The 19216-nt window shown below is 50.8% G+C and overlaps 2 protein-coding genes across 4 annotated transcripts; both read right to left on the bottom strand.

The window, feature by feature from the left end:
- Window positions 1-20: 20 nt before the first annotated feature.
- LOC311311700 (uncharacterized protein) lies at window positions 21-4412 on the bottom strand. Its single transcript, XM_084441454.1, has 5 exons — window positions 3836-4412; window positions 3347-3577; window positions 1010-3019; window positions 602-705; window positions 21-412 (listed from the first exon to the last, which is right to left on the bottom strand). Exons 1-4 carry the CDS (start codon window positions 4370-4372, stop codon window positions 625-627), a joined length of 2859 nt encoding a protein of 952 aa, XP_084297580.1. The 5' UTR covers window positions 4373-4412; the 3' UTR covers window positions 21-412; window positions 602-624.
- Window positions 4413-10655: 6243 nt separating this feature from the next.
- On the bottom strand, window positions 10656-18713 carry scrn2 (secernin 2). 3 transcript variants are annotated; one of them, XM_084440872.1, is made up of 9 exons: window positions 18671-18713; window positions 17416-17578; window positions 16593-16774; window positions 15442-15641; window positions 14713-14928; window positions 13629-13794; window positions 12123-12303; window positions 11315-11471; window positions 10656-11127 (listed from the first exon to the last, which is right to left on the bottom strand). In XM_084440872.1, exons 2-8 carry the CDS (start codon window positions 17575-17577, stop codon window positions 11319-11321), a joined length of 1260 nt encoding a protein of 419 aa, XP_084296998.1. In that variant the 5' UTR covers window position 17578; window positions 18671-18713; the 3' UTR covers window positions 10656-11127; window positions 11315-11318. The 3 variants fall into 3 exon arrangements, with proteins under 3 accessions (XP_084296998.1, XP_084296999.1, XP_084297000.1); XM_084440873.1 differs by lacking the exon at window positions 18671-18713 and adding an exon at window positions 18262-18355; XM_084440874.1 differs by lacking the exon at window positions 10656-11127 and having other exon boundaries at window positions 11343-11471; window positions 14679-14928.
- Window positions 18714-19216: the final 503 nt, after the last annotated feature.

The following is a 19216-nucleotide window of genomic DNA, read 5'->3' as shown; positions in this document are numbered from 1 at the left end:
AGACTAAATCACCACAATTTTTAAGATACAGTATTTGCAATGTAGTATTTACAAAAAAGCTCACAGTTAACTTATAACAGAACTATGAAATTAAAACAATTTCAACTGCCATTTAACTACACTCTCATACCATCCCATACACAGTAGCCTACAGATTAAGACCAACTGACCATGCATAAACACTGACAAACTGATCGGCTGGCTGGAACTATCATCTCAATAACATGTTCTAATGTTACTGTATGTACAGTCGTTTCATATGGCTTGGAAGATATCCAAAGAATTTAAGATTATGCCGTGATCAGATGAAAGCATTGCTGGTAGGACAGAGTGTGTGAGGCAGCCCTTATCCACGCTGTCCGGTTGGATTGGAGGTTTCAGGTTTGTCTTGAAGATGGTGTACGGAGGAGGCCTGTCGATATCAGAAGAAATGACGATCGGAATACTACTTTCTCTATGTTCTGTGAGCGTATGCTACGTTAAACCTACGTACATCCCAAAAGGTAAACAATGATCACTATGTTTCCTTATCACTATGAGAATACAAAAAACAATTGTTTACTGAACAATATAACAAATACATAAATAAATATTTACTTACACACAGTAAATCAGCCATTCAGGTTAGTCGATTTCTTCCGCCACTGAGGTCGTTTCCTTTGGTTTCACCGGATTCTGCTTCATCTTCAGGTTGAACTCTTCAAGCTGAGAAATAATGGAAACTTTTTCAATCTTACACCCTCTGGAAATGAACACTCATAATGACTTAAAGACAGATTCTGTCGCTGACAATCAATGAACAACATAACTATAAGAGCTCTGTGTTGCTTCTGTGACTTGGATGTTTTTCACATTTCACTTTGGACACATTCAATATCAACAAGAAAGTGAGCTGGTTATCTTCAGTTACTGTAAAAGCTACGTCACACTAGTAGACACACTTAGCATATTGCTAAATTCTCTACAATTTCTCGACGCGTCGCTCTTAAAACTCAAAAGTCCCACACACCTTTTTCTTCAGTCTTGTCCTCATCTCCTCCTCAGTCATTAGCTGCATCTCCTCTTGCGTTACGCCCGGCGCCTCGGGGCCCTCCGCCAACGCCGCCGTCTTCGTCTTCTTGTTCGTCCGAGGGGTCTTGGCGTTCCCGGCCCCTGCGGCCGTGGGTATCTCCGGCGGGGCCCCTGGCTGGGAGACGTCGACCAGGTGTCTGACGGCCGGGCTCGGATTGGACAGCCAGTGCTGGAGGTTCCGCCGGGGCTCCAGCAGGCAGCGGGGCCCCAGCTGCTCGCCCTCCTGGCCCTCGCTCAGGGAGAGGTCGGGGTTGAGCCACGCGTTCTGGACGCCACTCGCGTTGACGTTGTTGTTGACGTTGTTGTTGTTATTATAGTAATACGACAGGTAGGCTGGGTAGGAAGGGTACCCTGAGGGGTACAGGCCGGGGTATTGGCAGCTGTAGTATGCTAAGTGCTGGTAGTACTGGGCTGCGGTGTAGGTGGACGTCGCAGTCGGAGTAGGTGGAATCCAGATGGGCTGGTGCCGGCGGCCATTGGGGTCCTCTCTGGATGCGCTCCGTTTGTCCCTACTTCTGTCCCTGTCCCTACTTCGGTCCCTACTTCTGTCCCTGTCCCTACTTCTGTCCCTACTTCTGTCCCTGTCCCTACTTCTGTCCCTACTCCTGTCCCTACTTCTGTTCCTGTCCCTACTTCTGTCCCTGTCCCTATTCCTGTGTCTACTTCTGTCCCTGTCCCTATTCCTGTCCCTACTTCTGTCCCTGTCCCTATTCCTGTCCCTACTCCTGTCCCTGTCCCTACTTCTGTCCCTGTCCCTACTCCTGTCCCTACTTCTGTCCCTGTCCCTATTCCTGTCCCTACCTCTACCCCTGTCCCTGTCCTGGTCCCTACCTCTATATCTGTCCCTGTCCCTACCCCTGTCCTTGTCTCTACTTCCGTTTTTGTCCCTACCTCTACCCCTGTCCTTGTCTCTACTTCCGTTTCTGTCTTTACCTCTGTCTCTGTCCTTGTCCTTACTTCCGTTTCTGTCTTTACCTCTGTCTCTGTCCTTGTCCTTGTCTCTACTTCCGTTTCTGTCTTTAACTCTGTCTCTGTCCTTGTCTCTACTTCCTTTTCTGTCTTTACCTCTGTCTCTGTCCCTGTCCCTGTCCTTGTCCTTGTCCCTGTCCCTGTCTCCGTCCCCGTCTCCGTCCCCGTCCCCGTCTCCGTCTCCGTCTCCGTCTCCGTCCCCATCCCTTCCCCTGTCCCTAGAGCGGCTGCGTTTAGGGGTCCGGCTCTCCTCTCCGCCGTCCCCGGAGGCCTTGCCCGAGGAGACGCGAGGCGGGCTGGGACTGGAGGCGCTCGAGGACGAAGACGAGGACGAGCACCTGTGGAGCCGAAGCAGCCGCTCCTTAAGCTCCCTCTCCTTCTCCTTCTCCCTCTCCTCCTTCTTCCCAAACAGCCTCTCCTGGGTCCGGTCGGTCAGCTCGCCCACCTCCTCCACGCCGAGGCTCAGGCCGATGGTCTGCAGGACGCCCAGGAGACGCCCGTGCTGCTGTTCGTCCTCGGGCCTCACATCCTTCCTGTCGTTCACCGGGGAAGGAGACTCGGACCCAAAATGGCCGCCCGTCGCTTTGCTACTCCGGACGGGCCTCTCATTCGGCGGCGAGCGAGTTCGATCGTCGACGGCGCCGAGGGGTCCGTCCGGGACACGCGGGTCCGTTCCTCCCTCTCCGCTTCGGGAGCGGCTGGGGTCTCTCCGCGGAGCTCCGTCGTGGTGACCCGGCATCCCGCGCCGATAGGCCGCTTTGGGGCGGCCGTCCGGTAGAAGGAGCCCACCGTAGAGCAGTTCCTCGCCGCTCGCCTTGTTGACGATCTCCGACAGCCGCTCCAAGTCCACCCCTTTGTTGAGGATGTTGAGGAAGCGCTGGAAGCCCTTGGCTGCAGGGTCCTGCTCCGGTTCTGGCTCCGGTTCTGGCTCTGGCTCGACGTGGTTCCAGCCGGGGGCATCGAGCTGGCCTTCCAGAACCTTCCAGAACACAGGTACAAGAACCAACCGTGACCATCCATCCTTTACTGACATTAACTGACAAAATAGCTACTGCTTCATAGCTGGAGTACATGAAACGGCAATATACGTTCACACAGTCAAGTGTCATACTAGCGTCATGTCCAGGGGGTGGACTTGTACCTCAAAACTGCCTCACGCTACAGAAACAGGAGATAGGCTCCTGCCCTATGGGCCACTAGGCCCGAGAAAGAAACATTGGTTCTCAAAAGGCGTAGATACTTACTTTTTTGACACAGTCAAGCGGACCTTCACGCCGTGCCAGGCGAGGATCTCTAGGGGACGTACCTGCTCGGTCGGGGGAGGGGCCGCGGTCCCATCAGCCCCATCAGCGCGTCTCCACATCAGCGCTTTCACTCTGCTTTTCAACGGATGGTCTTCCTCGGCGTACCGGAGGCTCCGGCCGTCCCTCGGATGGCTCCAGGTGGAAACGTCGTTCCTCGGCCTCTCCTCAAAGCTTTTCGCCGCCGTGGGGGGCTGGAAGGCAGCTTTCGGACCGGCGCCTGGATTGGCAAGGACCTGCTCAAAAATGTGTAGAAATAAGTGGAAGAGCATTGTGTTGCCAAATTTCCCCCTGGGGGAGATCTATGAAGTATATATCTATGTGTTACTTACTTAGTTTTTGTGACAGTTTCTCAGTAAAGAAATAGCTGTGGCTATATTAGGGGCCACTATAACGCCTATCATCGTACACTTGACTCTATAGGCCTACTTGGCGTACAAAAGTGTAACTGACAAATGTATCTATCCATCTCAGTGCACAGCAGATTCACTCACCTTAGAGGGTCTCCGGTTCTGCAAGAGGGCGTCCACTCTGTCTTCAAGACGCGCAGGTGCGCCTTCAAACGCAGGCGGCTGGCCAGGCGCGACATCATCCTCTTCCTCTTCTCGAAACGTTCGATGTGGCGCCTTCTTCTTCTGCTTGCCGTCCTCTGGATGTAAGTGAGGCGTGATTCTCTTCATCGCGAGGGCCGTTTTTTTGCGTATGATCTCCTCCTCGATCAACTGCAGCTCCTTCCTCTTCCTGGCGAGCTCCTGGTCCTCCGCACTGAGAAACGCGACCGCAACATCATCCGAATCCGGCTCTGGGGTGAAGGTAGCACTGCCACTCATCCCCTGACCTCTGCTCCTATGAAGTGGATCACTCCTTCTCACCGGATCTTTTGCTGGAAACCTACCCGACACCGTCTCTTTCACCGGATCCCTCTCCCTCGCTGGGTCCCTCGTTGCTGGATCCCTCTCCCTCGCTGGGTCCCTCTCCCTCGCTGGATCCCTCTCCCTCGCTGGGTCCCTCTCCCTCGCTGGGTCCCTCATCGCTGGATCCCTCTCCCTCGCTGGATCCCTCTCCCTCGCTGGGTCCCTCTCCCTCGCTGGGTCCCTCTCCCTCGCTGGATCCCTCTCCCTCGCTGGATCCCTCTCCCTCGCTGGATCCCTCTCCCTCGCTGGGTCCCTCTCCCTCGCTGGATCCCTCATCGCTGGATCCCTCTCCCTTGCTGGGTCCCTCTCCCTCGCTGGATCCCTCATCGCTGGATCCCTCTCCCTCGCTGGATCCCTCTCCCTCGCTGGATCCCTCTCCCTCGCTGGATCCCTCATCGCTGGATCCCTCTCCCTCGCTGGATCCCTCTCCCTCGCTGGATCCCTCGCTGGATCCCTCTCCCTCGCTGGATCCCTCTCCCTCGCTGGATCCCTCATCGCTGGATCCCTCTCCCTCGCTGGATCCCTCTCCCTCGCTGGATCCCTTGCTCCTCTAGGGTTGACACTGCTGTGCACCCCGTGGCCGTTCCTTGTCCTTTCATGTACAGCCTCATCCAACTCCTTTGGCTCTCGTTCTCCAATCGGCCTCACTTTAGACATGCTGTATTCTCAGGTATTCGTTCACCGAGTCCCAGAGTCTCTGGGTCGTTCAAGCTTCAGGATTAAGGCGAAGCAAAGGTTAGCTGGTGGATAAAACGTCGCTTTGAGGCAGTCAAATCGATATGTGCGTTGAAATGGAGATAGTAAACTAAGGAAACATGTATACTCGGGGTAGAAGGCCCTTTCACAATAATAGTAGACGTTAGTAAATAACGTTAGAGCCCATTTAGATAGGGAGAGAGAAGGACGTTATACACTTTGAATTGATTTAGTGCTACTTCTGTTTTAGCACCTAGGCTAGCTAGCCTACCGTAGTACTCTGGAGGTCTGTCGCATTTCAAGAGTCTCTCACAAAATACCGGTCCGACAAAAACATGGACACTAGCCATGGATTGTCATTTCCTTTGACTGAAATGTAGTAGCCTATGGTTGTGACCAAATTCTCCTAGCTAACCTGAAACGTGATAATACGACAAATGGCTGGCTGGCTAGCTAAGCTAACAGACGTGTTTTGCTTCACAGCTGTGGGTCAACAAAAGTAATCCATGCCTACCGTCTACCGCCACCTACTGGCCGGATGACTTCACTTCGCATGATACAGTATCATTCCTTTTCTTACCTTTAGAGATGTCCTAGAATGTGTCCTGGTAGAGGCAGCAGAAGGATGAGCTTTCATCCTAAACATTACTCACCTCCAAACAAGGACCTGGAAGTTAACATCTCCCTGCGCAAGTGGATTCTCAAGTTGCTGGCGGGCAGACTTGAGGCGTTGAGAGTGGACAGCCATCTTCCTCATCGTCAACACTGGTGCGGCCCAGGGCTGTGTCTTATCCCCACGTCTGTACTCCCTTTACACACACTACTATATAGCCACCCTTGATTCACAGAAGGGAAATCTGGAGGAGGTGGAGTGCATGACTAGGTGGTGCCAGGACAGCAACCTCCACCTGAATGTGTGTACGATAAAGGAAATGCTAGTGGACTATGGAAGGAAGCAGGAAAGGTCCTACAGCCCTCTGAATATCAATGGGACCCTAGTGGAGAGAGTGGACAACTTCAAATATCTTCCATCACCTGGACTTACTGTAACTCAACAGCTACTCAGCACAACAGCATGCTATATTTATGCTAATTAGTCATTAGCATATATCTATATAACTATATAAGTCTGTGACTATACATGTAATATATATATATATATATGCATATGTGACAATTAAAGTTAACTTGAACTAATACAATTTTTTATTTTTTAACAAAATAAACAAAAAACAAAAGTACAGTCAAATATACATACGAACTCAAAACTTCAAACTGTGTTCAATTTTATTTTCTTCAAGCAAATCTTTGAAGCTTTCAACAAACTTGACACCAAAACATTTCTTGTAAAAAATACAAAGAAGAATCAATACATTTGAGGTATTGCCTGCTGAAAAACTCATAATACCCAGTGTTTTCTTTAACCTAATTTTGTCAAGTGGGAGCATTACTTCTCACCTAAACCATTACTCTTTACTACAAAATAAGTAATCCTAGAACTCTCCCATGAAAGTTCCAAGGTTCTTTCTTTACCCCTTCCGACTCCCAGGTTTACGTAATTACCTTTTTGGTACAGGCAAAGTTTCAGAGTCCTCTGCAGGGTCTTCTCCTGTTATTTGAGTTTTGTCTTCAACACTAGTGTTATTCCTTTAGCTACGGCCACAGGCATTAAGGCCTTGGCCACAGGCTTTACGGTCTTCACCTCAGGCGCTATGGTCTTCACCTCGGGCGCTATGGTCTTCACCTCGGGCGCTATGGTCTTCACCTCGGGCGCTATGGTCTTCACCTCAGGCGCTATGGTCTTCACCTCGGGCGCTATGGTCTTCACCTCAACCTTTTTCTTTTTCACACTCTGAATCTGTGCTACCTTTTTCACACTCTGAATCTGTGCTACCTTTTTCACACTCTGAATCTGTGCTACCTTTTTCACACTCTGAATCTGTGCTACCTTTTTCACACTCTGAATCTGTGCTACATTTTTCACACTCTGAATCTGTGCTACCTTTTTCACACTCTGAATCTGTGCTACATTTTTCACACACTGAATCTGTGTTACATTTTTCACACTCTGAATCTGTGCTACATTTTTCACACACTGAATCTGTGCTACATTTTTCACACTCTGAATCTGCGCTACATTTTTCACACCTTGCTTCTGCGCTACATTTTTCACACTCTGCTGCTGCGTCGCCACTTTCCCCTTATTGCCTTTCTTTTTCTTCTTTCCTTTCTTTTTCCAATTAACTAACTCCGCCAACTGCGGAATCCACATGGTGTTCCCGGGTGCGATGCTCGCCAGAAACTGCCCGCGATCGCAAGGGACGACGTACTGGCAGGCGGGAACGGCATTCTGGGAGGGACAGGCCCCCTGCCACCCCGGCGGAGGGCCGATCGCGTTCCACTGGTCGGCGCACGGCTCTTGGAAACCGGGGCCCTGAGGAGGATGGTAGTAAGGGGGCTGATGGTATGCGTGGGCGTGGCCGGAGGCTACCGGGGGCGCGCTGAAGTCATACGGCAGGTCGGGGGGAGGGTAAGGGGGGAGGTCGGGGGGAGGGTAAGGGGGGTGGTCGGGGGGAGGGTAAGGGGGGTACACGGGGGGGTACGACGACGGCGGCGGGGGCGGGGGGGCGGTGTCATGTCCATACCCCCACTGAGGAGGCTCGGCGTCGGGGGGGTAGCGGCTCACGCTGTCTGCCAAGTGCTGGGGATTCTGGGCCGGGGTGTAGGTTGAGGTCACGTGCCCAGAAGCGGAGCGGGATATGGTAGGGATGGGCTGGGGCTGGGAGCCATCGGTGGGGCCGCCTTGCTTCAGCGTCAAGGCGACGCCCCCTCTGCTGTCCCTACGCGCCTTGCTCGGAGTTCGAGTTAGACCGGGCGAGAGCTCCGTCTCCTTCTTCCCGTAGAGCCTCTCCTGGATGCGGCCGGTCAGCTCGTCCATCTCCTCCAGGCCCAGGTCCAGCCCGATGGTCTGCAGGAGGTCCTGCATCTGCCCGTACTTCTGCCCGTCCTCCGGCTTCGCTTCGGCCCCCGCCGCCCCCGGCCCCACCCCCGGCCCCACCGGGGACTCGGACCGTCGGCTGCCCGTCGTCCCGCCGCTCGACAGAGAACCCCTCCGCTCGCCCGGCCACGTCGCGTCGGCCCCCCCTCTCCTCTCTCCGCTCTCGGAGCGGCCGCGGTCCGTTTGCGGCGCCAGCGCCGCTGCCCCACCGCCGCCGCGGGCCCCTCGGCCGTCGTCCCCGTAGGCCGGTTCGGGCGGGGCCTCCGGCGGCCTGCCGTCCGCGGCGGGAATGTCGTTGACGATCTTTGACATCCGGTCGATGTCCACCCCTCTGTTGAGGAGGCTGAGGAAGCGCTGGAAGCCCTTGGCTGCGGGGTACGGATCCGGTTCTGGTTCCGGTTCCGGCTCGACGCGGTTCTGCCTGGGCGCGACTTCCGGACCCTTCTAGGCGACAGATACAAGGAGACGTCACTGACTAACCCCACTCTTGACGGAGCGTAACGTCAACATCATGTAAATAAGCAAACTAGCATACCTCGAATGCATATAACACTACATGCTACAGACAGAGTGACCCTGAGGTATCGTTTAAACACTCGACCTTCATTCTAAACCGGATCTTTAACCATGTGTGCTCGACGTGTGTTCGGGTCCTACCTTTTCGTTCGACGGAGGCGCAGGATTGCGGCGTTCCTCCATCAGACGCTTCACTCTGCGTTTCAGCGGATGTTCCCTCTCGCCTTCCAGAGGACGACTGTCCTCCCGGCTATCTTTGTCCAAGATGGAAGCGTTCATCTTTTCCACGAAGCTTCTCGCCACTCTGGGGGGCTCGAAAAGCACTTTGGCCTCAGGGACCGCAGCTGGCCGGGCAGAGGCCTAAGCAAGAAGAGATAAATCAAAAACTGTATTTTTCTCACACATTTCGAGGCTGCCGGTACAGTGGGTACATTGTTTGGGCTTCACTCTGATCTTCGGAAGGCGAAACAGTTCGACTATGTTGAGAAAGGCCGTGATAACATCCTCCCACTTACTTGCGTGCTCAAAAGCCCTCAAAGATAAATTACTTGAAAAACACTGGATACATTACAGTCTTCATGTGGTCCATATTATGACATACTAACAAATCCATGTAGAATTCATGTCTACTCACTCTTTTCTGCGGAATGTCGCGCTTTCGCAAAATGCCTCTGATCCTGTCTTCAAACGGTACATCCTCGAGATGCTCTGGCGTTTGATTCTTCATGAAGTCCTCGTCCTCCGCAAACGTTCGACGTTGCTTCTCCACGGCTTTCATCGCCTTCAGAATGGGCGCGATCTGTTTCATGGCGATGGAGGCTTTCTTCAGGATGATCTGCTCCTCGATGGACTGCAGCTCCATCTTCTTCCTGGCCAGCTCCTGGTGGCCTGCGCAGGGCTCCACGGGCTCCCCGTCCACGTCCATGCCCAGTGGCGGGCTGAAGGAAACGCCGTCATCCTTCTCCGGATGTCCCCCGCTAACTGGGTCTCTGCCCCTCATCGCCGGGTCGCCCTCTCCGGACCTACCCCACTCTCTGTACGGATCTGTGCTGTAACTCCCAAGAGAGGGCTCTTCAGACTCCCATCCCCCACCAGTCCACTCCATGCCGGTGTAGGCTCCTCCTGCGGCATCGCTGCTGCTGGGATCCCAAGACCAACTCTCATCATTCCCCCTCCATTCTCTGGCATCATCCCCCTGCCCTGGCCCAGAGTCCCCATGCTGGTTCCACAGGTAGTATTCTGCTTCCTCTGAATCCATGCTCTCCAAAGTTACCCGGCTCAGGTATCACTTGTCTGGTTCACTGCGTTGTGCATTGCAGAAGAAAGAACAGAAGCATGCTAGAAATTCACGTGGGTTCATCACAATCCCCAACTCGTTTCCCCAACTCGTGACCTAGTTACTTTGCTATCTAGCTTACAAGGTGGGTGGTGACATGTACGCCAAGTTTACTGATGAAAACGGCTCAAACAAGGCAATGCAAGGGAAAGTTCATAGTTCAAGTGCGATCACTGTAACGTTAACCTTAGTAGTTTGCCTTCACTGTGAGGTGTCCCTTTTAATGTCGCAGGCCTCCCGCTGTGAGCTGCTGCGCATTTCCTTCGTTGCTTCGTGGGTCAAACAACCAGCGGACACCAGCGCTTGAACTTGCAAGTCACATTGCAAGAAATCTTGGTTTATATTCACAACTTATTGAAATTTCAATGACGACACTAGCTAACGTTTTCTGCTGGATAATATATAGCATACAGGGCAGGTTAGGATAAACACTACGCGTCTGCATCCTTTTCCTGTCCTCTGCTTCATGCGTAAAATGTATCGCACAATATCCTTCGAGCGCCTCCAACAGGGTGGAGTGTACAGCGTTAACTGCATCCAACCATTTTGATTAGATTTATTAGAATCTGTTTTATTGACAGGTAGATTTTTACACACAGGAATTTGTTTTGGTCAGTTGGTGCATAACACTGATGGAGACAACATTAGACAGGGTGCAAGGACAAGACGGGGACAGTGCAGACGAGCAGTGCAAAATACAAAATACAATATCACTGTTGCCAGATTGGTTTGACGTTTTCCAACCCAATAAACCCTCAAAATCCGCCCTAATTGACCCCCCCTAAAAACAAAAACAGCCCAAAACCACCTAATCTGGCAACATTGATTTTGATGTCAAATGTATTTACTCTTTCTTTTATGAAAGGTTTGCCGAAGCACAAGTACATAAGTGTAAAAACTCAAATTTCACTTATGAGTAGACAGAGCACAATCTTTATTAATTTATACACTTGTGTGCGGCCAGTCCACAAACTCGTTGATCACTTGCAACAATGATTAGCTTCATGATGTTATACTAATTACATACTTGACCTCATTGTGCAATGTCATCTGAGCTCTACATACACTCCTGTGTGGTCTATATTCACTTACTCACTAACGAGGTGCAGTCATTGCTCCCTGGGAGTGATGATAACAGATGATTGCTGCAATTGCATGGAAAGTCAAAGACATTTAGTCTGTGTTTAACGATGGAATTGCATGAGGGGTATGTTCTGTGTGAGATGGCAGCCATCCCAACGGTGAACACAGAATGTAGGCTACGGTAGCTGTCCCGGGGCCATCTCCTGCCGCCCTGCAAGCACTAGAGATCTCCACATGAGGGCGCTGTAACAACAGAGAGACACATTTAGTACATGGGTGTTGAGTTTGATTCTGTATAACACTAGTTCTAAGAAGGCATTATATTAGTATTTTATATTTTCGTGCGCACACACACATACACACATTCCCGTGCACGTATGTACACACATAAACACACACACACAGACACAGAGCGGCGGTTCCGACTGACCTCCTCACTGGTAGAACTTGATCTCTGTGTCGACGCAGTCGAAGAACAGATCGCCCAGCTCTTCCAGGGGAAGCTCTCCGCTCAGCATGGCCTGGATGTCGCTCACACACTGAGACTCCAGCTCCCGCAGGATCCCATACAGAGACTTCCCTTCATCCTGAGGGAGTTAGACACACACACACACACACACACAGACACACACACACACACACACACAGACACACACACACACACACACACACACACACACACACAGACACACACACACACAGACACACACATATATACACACACACACACACACACACACACACACATATACACACACACACACACACACACACACACATATACACACACACACACAGACACACACACACAGACACACACACACACACACAGACACATATACACACACATACACACACACACAGACACATATACATACACATACAGACACACAAACACAGACACACACACACACAGACACACACACACACACAGACACACACACACAGACACATACACACACAGACACACACACTCTCACACACAGACACACACACACACACACGCGCAAGACAAGAATCAAAAACCACATGGATTAAAAAACTTGAGCGCAAACCCACATGGATTACAAACAAACTTGAGCAGGAATACCAAATAAGTAGCATAAAGACAATCACAGGGAATTCTAACTGGATTGACAGCGATGATAGTCCGTTCGTATCCATGTACTTCAGCGCCTGGATATCCGTCTTTTCACAACCCGCGTTCAGCGGCCCGTTCGTTTCGTCGTCACACCCACCGGGTCGTTTTCCGTGGCGTCGAGCGCCGCCTGATGGGCCTTGTACAGGCTGTGCCGGCGGTCCACTCGGCTCTGGAAGCGCGGCCGCTTCCCAACCGGGTCGTCGGCGCCGTACCGCGGGGAGACCACCTGGGTCGCCGGGGTCACGCACTCCGAGAAGACGAATGGCTTGAAGACGGACCTGTCGGGAGAGAGGGAGGGGCGACCCCCAGGGGTCAGGAAGAACAAGGAGGGGGGGGGCGGGGGCGACCCCGGGGGTGGGTGGGTATACAGCAGAGAGAGAGACAGAGAGACTCAGTTGAACCGCCCAAGGGTGGGAGACTCGCAGAGAGAGAGAGAGAGAGAGAGAGAGATGCATGGAGATAAAAGGGAGAGGGTATCTCTTGATCTTGAATCTGAAGTACTTCCAGTTCGTCCGCGTAGGTCAAATAAAAATAAATCCCTTTGCCTCCTTCCTTACAGCCCTCGTTGACACTATAAATACCGTCTAGGCTGCTGAGCCCAAACAGTCCAATTTTAGTCCTCTGGCAGTGCACTTTGGGACGTCTCAAAACCATCTCAACCTCCTTCCATCCCCACTTTCTAGTCCTTGTAGGTCACAGTGAACCGTCAACACAACAAGGGCCTAGTGCCTAGGGTGTAGGTGGTGGACGCAAGTTTGGAACTGGGCCATAATACGCCACACCACATAAGCTCTGACTGTGCAGCACCACAGCCATATATCATGTGGTTTGGGACTGGGCCACTGGGACACTCCCCGGACACTTCATTAGGTACACCTACTGTAGCAAAACGAATGCAGTCTAATACAACAGTCCTGTAAAAAACCTCTCTTCATTATTGATATCCCTGTTCACTTTATGTTGAAACAGTTTACGAGAGGTGGTGATTCAACTATATGATCATTTAGGAGGATGTTGTTTGTAATGCTGTTAAACTGTTGTATTGCATTGTACTAGTATGTGTTCCTATTATTTTGCCCACCCCTTTGATTGAAATAGGGTGGACAAAATAATAGAAACACATGCTAGTACAATGCAATACAATTTAACAACATCACAAACTACATCCTCCAAAATTATCATATAGTTGAATCACCACCTCTCGTAACTGTTTCAACATAAGGGGAACATTATAACAATCATGAAGAGAGATTAATTACAGGACTGTTGTTTTAGGCTGCATTCGTTTTTCTAGGTGTATCGAGGAGCGTGATTTGGGACTGGGTCCGTGGGACAGTCTGGTTTGGGACTGGGCCCGTGGGACAGTCTGTGGTTTGGGACTGGGCCCGTGGGACAGTCTGGTTTGGGACTGGGCCCGTGGGACAGTCTGGTTTGGGACTGGGCCCGTGGGACAGTCTGGTTTGGGACTGGGCCCGTGGGACAGTCTGGTTTGGGACTGGGCCCGTGGGACAGTGTGTGGTTTGGGACTGGGCCCGTGGGACAGTGTGTGGTTTGGGACTGGGCCCGTGGGACAGTCTGGTTTGGGACTGGGCCCGTGGCTCACCTGGAGGGGTCGGGGGTGGCGGTGAGGAAGTGTATGCAGGGAAGGTGGGGGTCCCGGGGCAGGATGGACACCATGCTCCCCGTGGTGCGGAACCCTCCAGAGTCCATGCAGATCCCACTGGGCTTGTCCCTCAGAATGGACATCATCACCTCCGCAGTCACAGAGCCTGGGGGGGAGGAGGAGGAGGAGGAGGAGGTGAGCCAAGCAGGAGGGGTGATAGGGGAGGAAGAGTTGTGGCGATAACAAGATTTATCGTTCTTTCACTCAGACGCGCATCCTAGTTCCTCGTTCTCTAACGACACGGGCGCCCGAGTGAATTCCGTATCCTCCCCCATTCCGTCTGCTCTCATTAAGGCGTTCACGTTCAGCAAGAAACCAGCTACCCAACAACAACATTAGCTGCGTTTACATGCACTTTTTTTCTCTCATTCTGATTGAAATCAATCCGGTTGAAGATTTCGGGTCAACTGTTTACATGGGATGTGATCCAATACATTGTGGTGTTTATATGCGCCAACGCATGTAATCAGAAAGGCTGTGACATGCGCACTCTGGCAGAGTGAGTGAGCTGCTATGGTTACGGAAGCACAAGTCAAAACCTGGCTAGAATGGATCTCTATCGTCTGTCTGTTCATCGCGTTATTTGCCGTTATTGTGATGCTCTTGATGAAACAACAGCATAACAACTTACTCTCCCAGATGTTTTGTGGACTTGTTGTGGTAAACAGGTTGTTATTTCTTATTTTCTACCATCTAGGCGTCCGATAATGTTCAGTTCTGCGTTTGGATTAAAAACAAACTCAGCTGTGGTCCAGTTCTGGAGTGAATACGTTAATAATCTGTTACATCGTGATACTTCACATGATACTCGATCGGTTTATGAAACAGGTTAAACTACCCCTCTGCAACCGGTTGCAATTCCAATCAGGTTGGGCCTGTTTATTCGGATTAAGGTTTATATGGAGCACTTTTATTCGGTTTGGGCTTTTAAACCTATGAAATCAAACGATTAGGATCCATGTAAACATGCCTATCGGCGATATGTGTCACCTAGCGTCGTCACAGAGTCCCGTCTCTCCCTCACCGTCGTGTCGCTGGAGCAGCTGCGTGCCGCCTCGGTAGCGCTGCTTGGCCAGCTCCATCCGGGCGGGGGGGTTCTCGGGGCTCAGAGCCCGGGAGAAGTCGAACCCCCCCTCCCCGCCCCACCAGCCCCGCGCCCGCGCCACGCTGCGCAGCTCCGGGTGCTCCGCCGAGACCTCCGTCCCGATCGTCAGCTGGTTGGAGATGTTCTTCACCCCCGCTGTGTGGGGAGAAGGGGAACAAACAAACACGGGTTGTGTGTCGCGTCGACAACTGGGCTAAATCAAATCAAAATGTATTTATAAAGCAGGTTTAAAATGACAGCAGTCGACCAAAGTGCTGTACAAAGGTGAGTCCTGGATAAAAACATCTCTCAATGAAACAAGGAAATAACAGCAAACAATACAGACATTGAACATGAACAAGGCTTGAGCACAGACTGGTTAAAACGCCAGGGAGAAAAGGTAGTTTTTAGGGAGGATTTTAAAAACTCAAGGGTCTGGGAGGATGTAATATGAAGGGGCAGGCTGTTCCAGAGCTAGATCTATTACATCCTGTCGGTTCGCGGCGGTTCGTCCGATCACGCCACAGCTGCTGTTGCGTTCAAACGACCGCTACGCCCCACCGTTGCACGAAACCGACTGCTTCTCCCACAACGGACCCTACTTCAACAAGGCCACCAGCAGTGTTACAACGAGCCCCCCCACCACCACCAGCACCCTCTCATCCTCACCTGTGACTCTCTGCGCCGCCCACAGCCTTCCTGCCGTCTCCAGGACCCAGGCCTCGCTGCGGTCCACCAGGAGGAAGGTGTTGTGGTAACTGAAGGGCTCCGGGTCCTCCCTGCAGGGCCCCCCCTGCCCGTGCTCCTCCAGGAGAGCGGTGATGGCCGCCACGGCCCCCCACGCACTGTCCCCGCGCTCCAGGCCCAAGCTGCCGATCGAGAGCACAGCCGGGTCAGACGCGAATTTAACGCTAACGCAGACGCAGACGCTAACATTTCTCGACGCCGTCAAACAGTTGGACGGGTTGAACGGCCCCAAAAGCTCCGAGAGGGAAATACATTGAAGTATTTGATTTATGTATTTGAACCCAGGTTGAATCAAGAGTCGCACCGCTTTCATGTTTCTATAGCAACGCCGTCTGGGCCAATGATCTGTCAACCGCTACGATGGTTTGTTTGTAGCTATACTTGGATACATGTTGCCTGAGCATTTAACAATCAGTCTGTCTCAGGCTTCATAGAGATGAATAACATGACATCTGTTGTGTCACGCTTATATGACCGTGTAAAAACAGCGTCATGACAAGGCGCTTAGGCTCGAAGTGTTATTGAACGGCTAACAATGTGTAAACTAAAACATAAATGTAAAAATGTTAACAATCTGGTCAAACTTCCCAAAATCCAATAGAAGCGAGTCCATCGTTTGTTTTGTCGTCTGAAAAACGTTCTTAGAAACCTCCCATCAGCAGTAGTACCTAATCTTAGATAATGCTGTGTTATGGATGTGCCTCCAATTGTCTAGCAAGCCTCCGATTGTACATAATAAGATAGTGCAGAGTTGTGGTTACCTTCGTCTTAGCAGGGTTCATCTGAGCGGGCATAGGCCATAGGTGTACCTTTTTGGTGGGGTATAAGACCTGAACTTCCTGAATTTCATTTACTTTTCTGTGCATGATTGCTCTTGTGTGGCATGAGGTAACCGACGAACCTGACACCCAACTGACACTCCAGTCCAGGCAGGCTCAAGCAAACACTACAGTGATTGAAAGTATTTCAAATTATTACTATTGTTTTACAGTGTTGTGTGCATCTCTTTCGACCCAGGTCTGTTAGGCTACATGCTTTTATTTTGAAAACTTTGACACATCCGTGGTTCTTACCGGACCAGGTCCATCCCGAGCAGGGCCTCTCCGGGGCTGACGGGCTCACGGGTCCACACAGCCTCGTTCCCGACGCAGACCCCGCGGTCGTTGGCCCCCATCTCGGCCCCCCACAGCCAGGCAGGCCTGCTCAGGACCACGGCGTGGGTGCGCTCCACCTGGGGGATCTGAATATACGTGCACTGTGGAGAGAAAGAGACACCGGCGCTGAAACTCCATTCCCATACACTATCCTACAGTATAGTATAGTATACAGTACAGTATAGTATAGTTGTCGCCGGTCACTGGTTAGAAAATGGCTTCCGTGTATGGCGCAAGACTGTGGCCCACTGAGACAAACTATATTAGATTTCAGTGAGACTTCAGATCTCAGATGGTTAAGCCAAACATGGTATCTTCACAATACTTTATGTTAAAAAACATAACCGGTTTGACCATTTATCATATTAGGGTGAGTTTCAAGGTTAGTTTCTCTAGCATCATCAGTGAGTTTGAAGCAGCTACGACCAACCAACTGACCAGCCGATGGACCAGTCGACGGACCAACTGACCAACCAACTGACCAACCAACCAACTAACCAAACAATTGACCAACCAACTGACCAACCGACCAACCAACTGACCAACCAACCGAACAACCGACCAACCAACCAACCAAACAATTGACCAACCAACCGACCAACCGACCGACTGACTGACCAACTGACCAGCCAGCCAGCCAACCAACCAACCAACCAAACAATTAACCAACCAACCGACTAACCGACCGAGCGACCAACTGATCAACCAACCAACCAACTGACAATGAGGTGAGTGTTCTTACCTCCACCACTGAGCCAGCTGGGTGAGAGGCAGCAGGGTAGAAGACCACCTCCTGGACCTCATCCCGGGGGCGGTCTGAGTTCTTACCGAAGATCACGTGGTCGTCACGAGAACCGGGGGGCAAGGATACAAAACAATCACATGAACTAGGCGGCTCAGCCATCCTGAGAGAGAGAGAGAGAGAGAGAGAGAGAGAGAGAGAGAGAGAGAGAGAGACAGAGAGAGAGAGACAGAGAGAGAGAGAGAGAGAGAGAGAGAGAAACAGAGAGAAACAGAGAGAGAGACAGAAAGAGAGACATGGAGAGAGAGACAGAAAGAGAGACAGAGGCAGAGAGAGACAGAGAGAGAGGCAGAGAGATAGAGAGAGACAGAAAGAGAGACAGAGGCAGAGAGAGACAGAAAGAGAGACAGAGGCAGAGAGAGACAGAGAGAGAGACAGAGAGAGAGACAGGGAGACATTTTAACCACTAATTTACTACTGAAGTTAGTCATTCAATGAGAGGAAAGGTGAAGAAAAGTCGGATACATATTGTAAGTAGATAAGATATTACCTAAGACAATTCATACTCACGACAATATCAGTCTATTGATAGTGAATAATAATATACATAGTGTATACATAGTGAACAATAATATATAGCCTAGTGAATAATAATAAACACATTTTGATGGGGTCAATAAACAAATATTTAGTGAACTCAAGTGTAATTGCTACAACAGCTTATTTATGCATTTTGGTTTTAGCTATTGTTTTATGTCATAATTTTTCACACTGCATGGAATAGGCATCCCATCCACACACCCTTAAACAGAGTCAGAGTGAATTCAACCAGCGCACGCTACCGACCATCCCTTCTCAGCTGAGATTAGGAGTTGGTCTTGCACTGCACTTTACTGTACTAGTATAATCTTCTCAAATCCTGATGACACGTTGCTGTGTATATTACACTCTTCGTCGTTGGCTACTTTGTAGCCCCTAACGCTTCCTCGATACATCCGGAAATAATGTTAACTGTGCCCCGACGTCGGATCGAGGTGTTCCAGAAAGCGGCTTTATGTGTTTGTAATACGGGATGACAGGCCTATGTGTCCGTAGCGATGTGCCCGTATAGCAGTCATTTCCCTGTCAAAGGAAACAACAAAACTAAACAACTGTCATCTCGTTTCTATTTATGGATTGGTTGACATTACACTTGTATGCGCAATAGGGCTACTTTAACTACTGACGCGATGCAACCCCGCTGGGAAAGTATTACCTTTTTAATCGCAATACAGGACGGCTAGCTGCGAGAAGGCAGGTTGGAGTGATACTGTACCACGTGACCGAATCCAATGGTCTGTATTTAAAGGTCTCCGTCTCTTCTGAATGGGCCGGCGGGCTGCACAGCAAAACACGGGAACAGACCCCCCTTTGGTGTCCTGGTGGACAAGAAAAAAACAGATGTAGGCTAGTAATCTCAGGTTAGATTACAGTTTAGTAATTTGTTCCTTTAGCTGAGTAAAAACCGCATACTTATACAACTGCATAGCCTACTTATATAAAAAGTACACAGGCCTACTTATACAAAATAGTTCTGATCCCGCAATTTGATTGGTTAATAGCTGTTGTATATTCATGATGTAAGTGCCTTTTCTTAATCGTTTCCAACGACGCCTTCTGGTGTGACGTGGGTTGAGGCCCGTGATAGATAGTTATAGACAGGTGGTTTATCCAATCACATGACAATTATTTTTGAAAGTAGGCTACCTGCCCTTTTCCAAACAGTTTCAAATGACACTTTCCCCGATGGTTCTGTGTAACA

The sequence above is a fragment of the Borostomias antarcticus genome (genome assembly GCF_949987555.1).
Source record: "Borostomias antarcticus genome assembly, chromosome: 7".
NCBI lineage: Eukaryota > Metazoa > Chordata > Actinopteri > Stomiiformes > Stomiidae > Borostomias > Borostomias antarcticus.
The sequence above is the reverse complement of the archived record's forward strand: the minus strand, read 5'-3'. Positions and strand labels throughout refer to the sequence as shown.

Excerpts from the sequence above, each read along its gene's own strand:
- scrn2 (XM_084440872.1), bottom strand. The coding sequence starts at position 17,577 with ATGGCTGAGCCGCCTAGTTCATGTGATTGTTTTGTATCCTTGCCCCCC. Across the intron at positions 14,929-15,441 it reads GGCGGCGCAGAGAGTCACAG|CGGGGGTGAAGAACATCTCC; the intron begins GTGAGGATGAGA and ends CTCCCCACACAG. Across the intron at positions 13,795-14,712 it reads GCTGCTCCAGCGACACGACG|GCTCTGTGACTGCGGAGGTG; the intron begins GTGAGGGAGAGA and ends CCTCCCCCCCAG.
- LOC311311700 (XM_084441454.1), bottom strand. The coding sequence starts at position 4,372 with ATGAGGGACCCAGCGAGGGAGAGGGACCCAGCGAGGGAGAGGGATCCA. Across the intron at positions 3,578-3,835 it reads AGAACCGGAGACCCTCTAAG|GTCCTTGCCAATCCAGGCGC; the intron begins GTGAGTGAATCT and ends ATTTTTGAGCAG. Across the intron at positions 706-1,009 it reads GGACAAGACTGAAGAAAAAG|CTTGAAGAGTTCAACCTGAA; the intron begins GTGTGTGGGACT and ends ATTATTTCTCAG.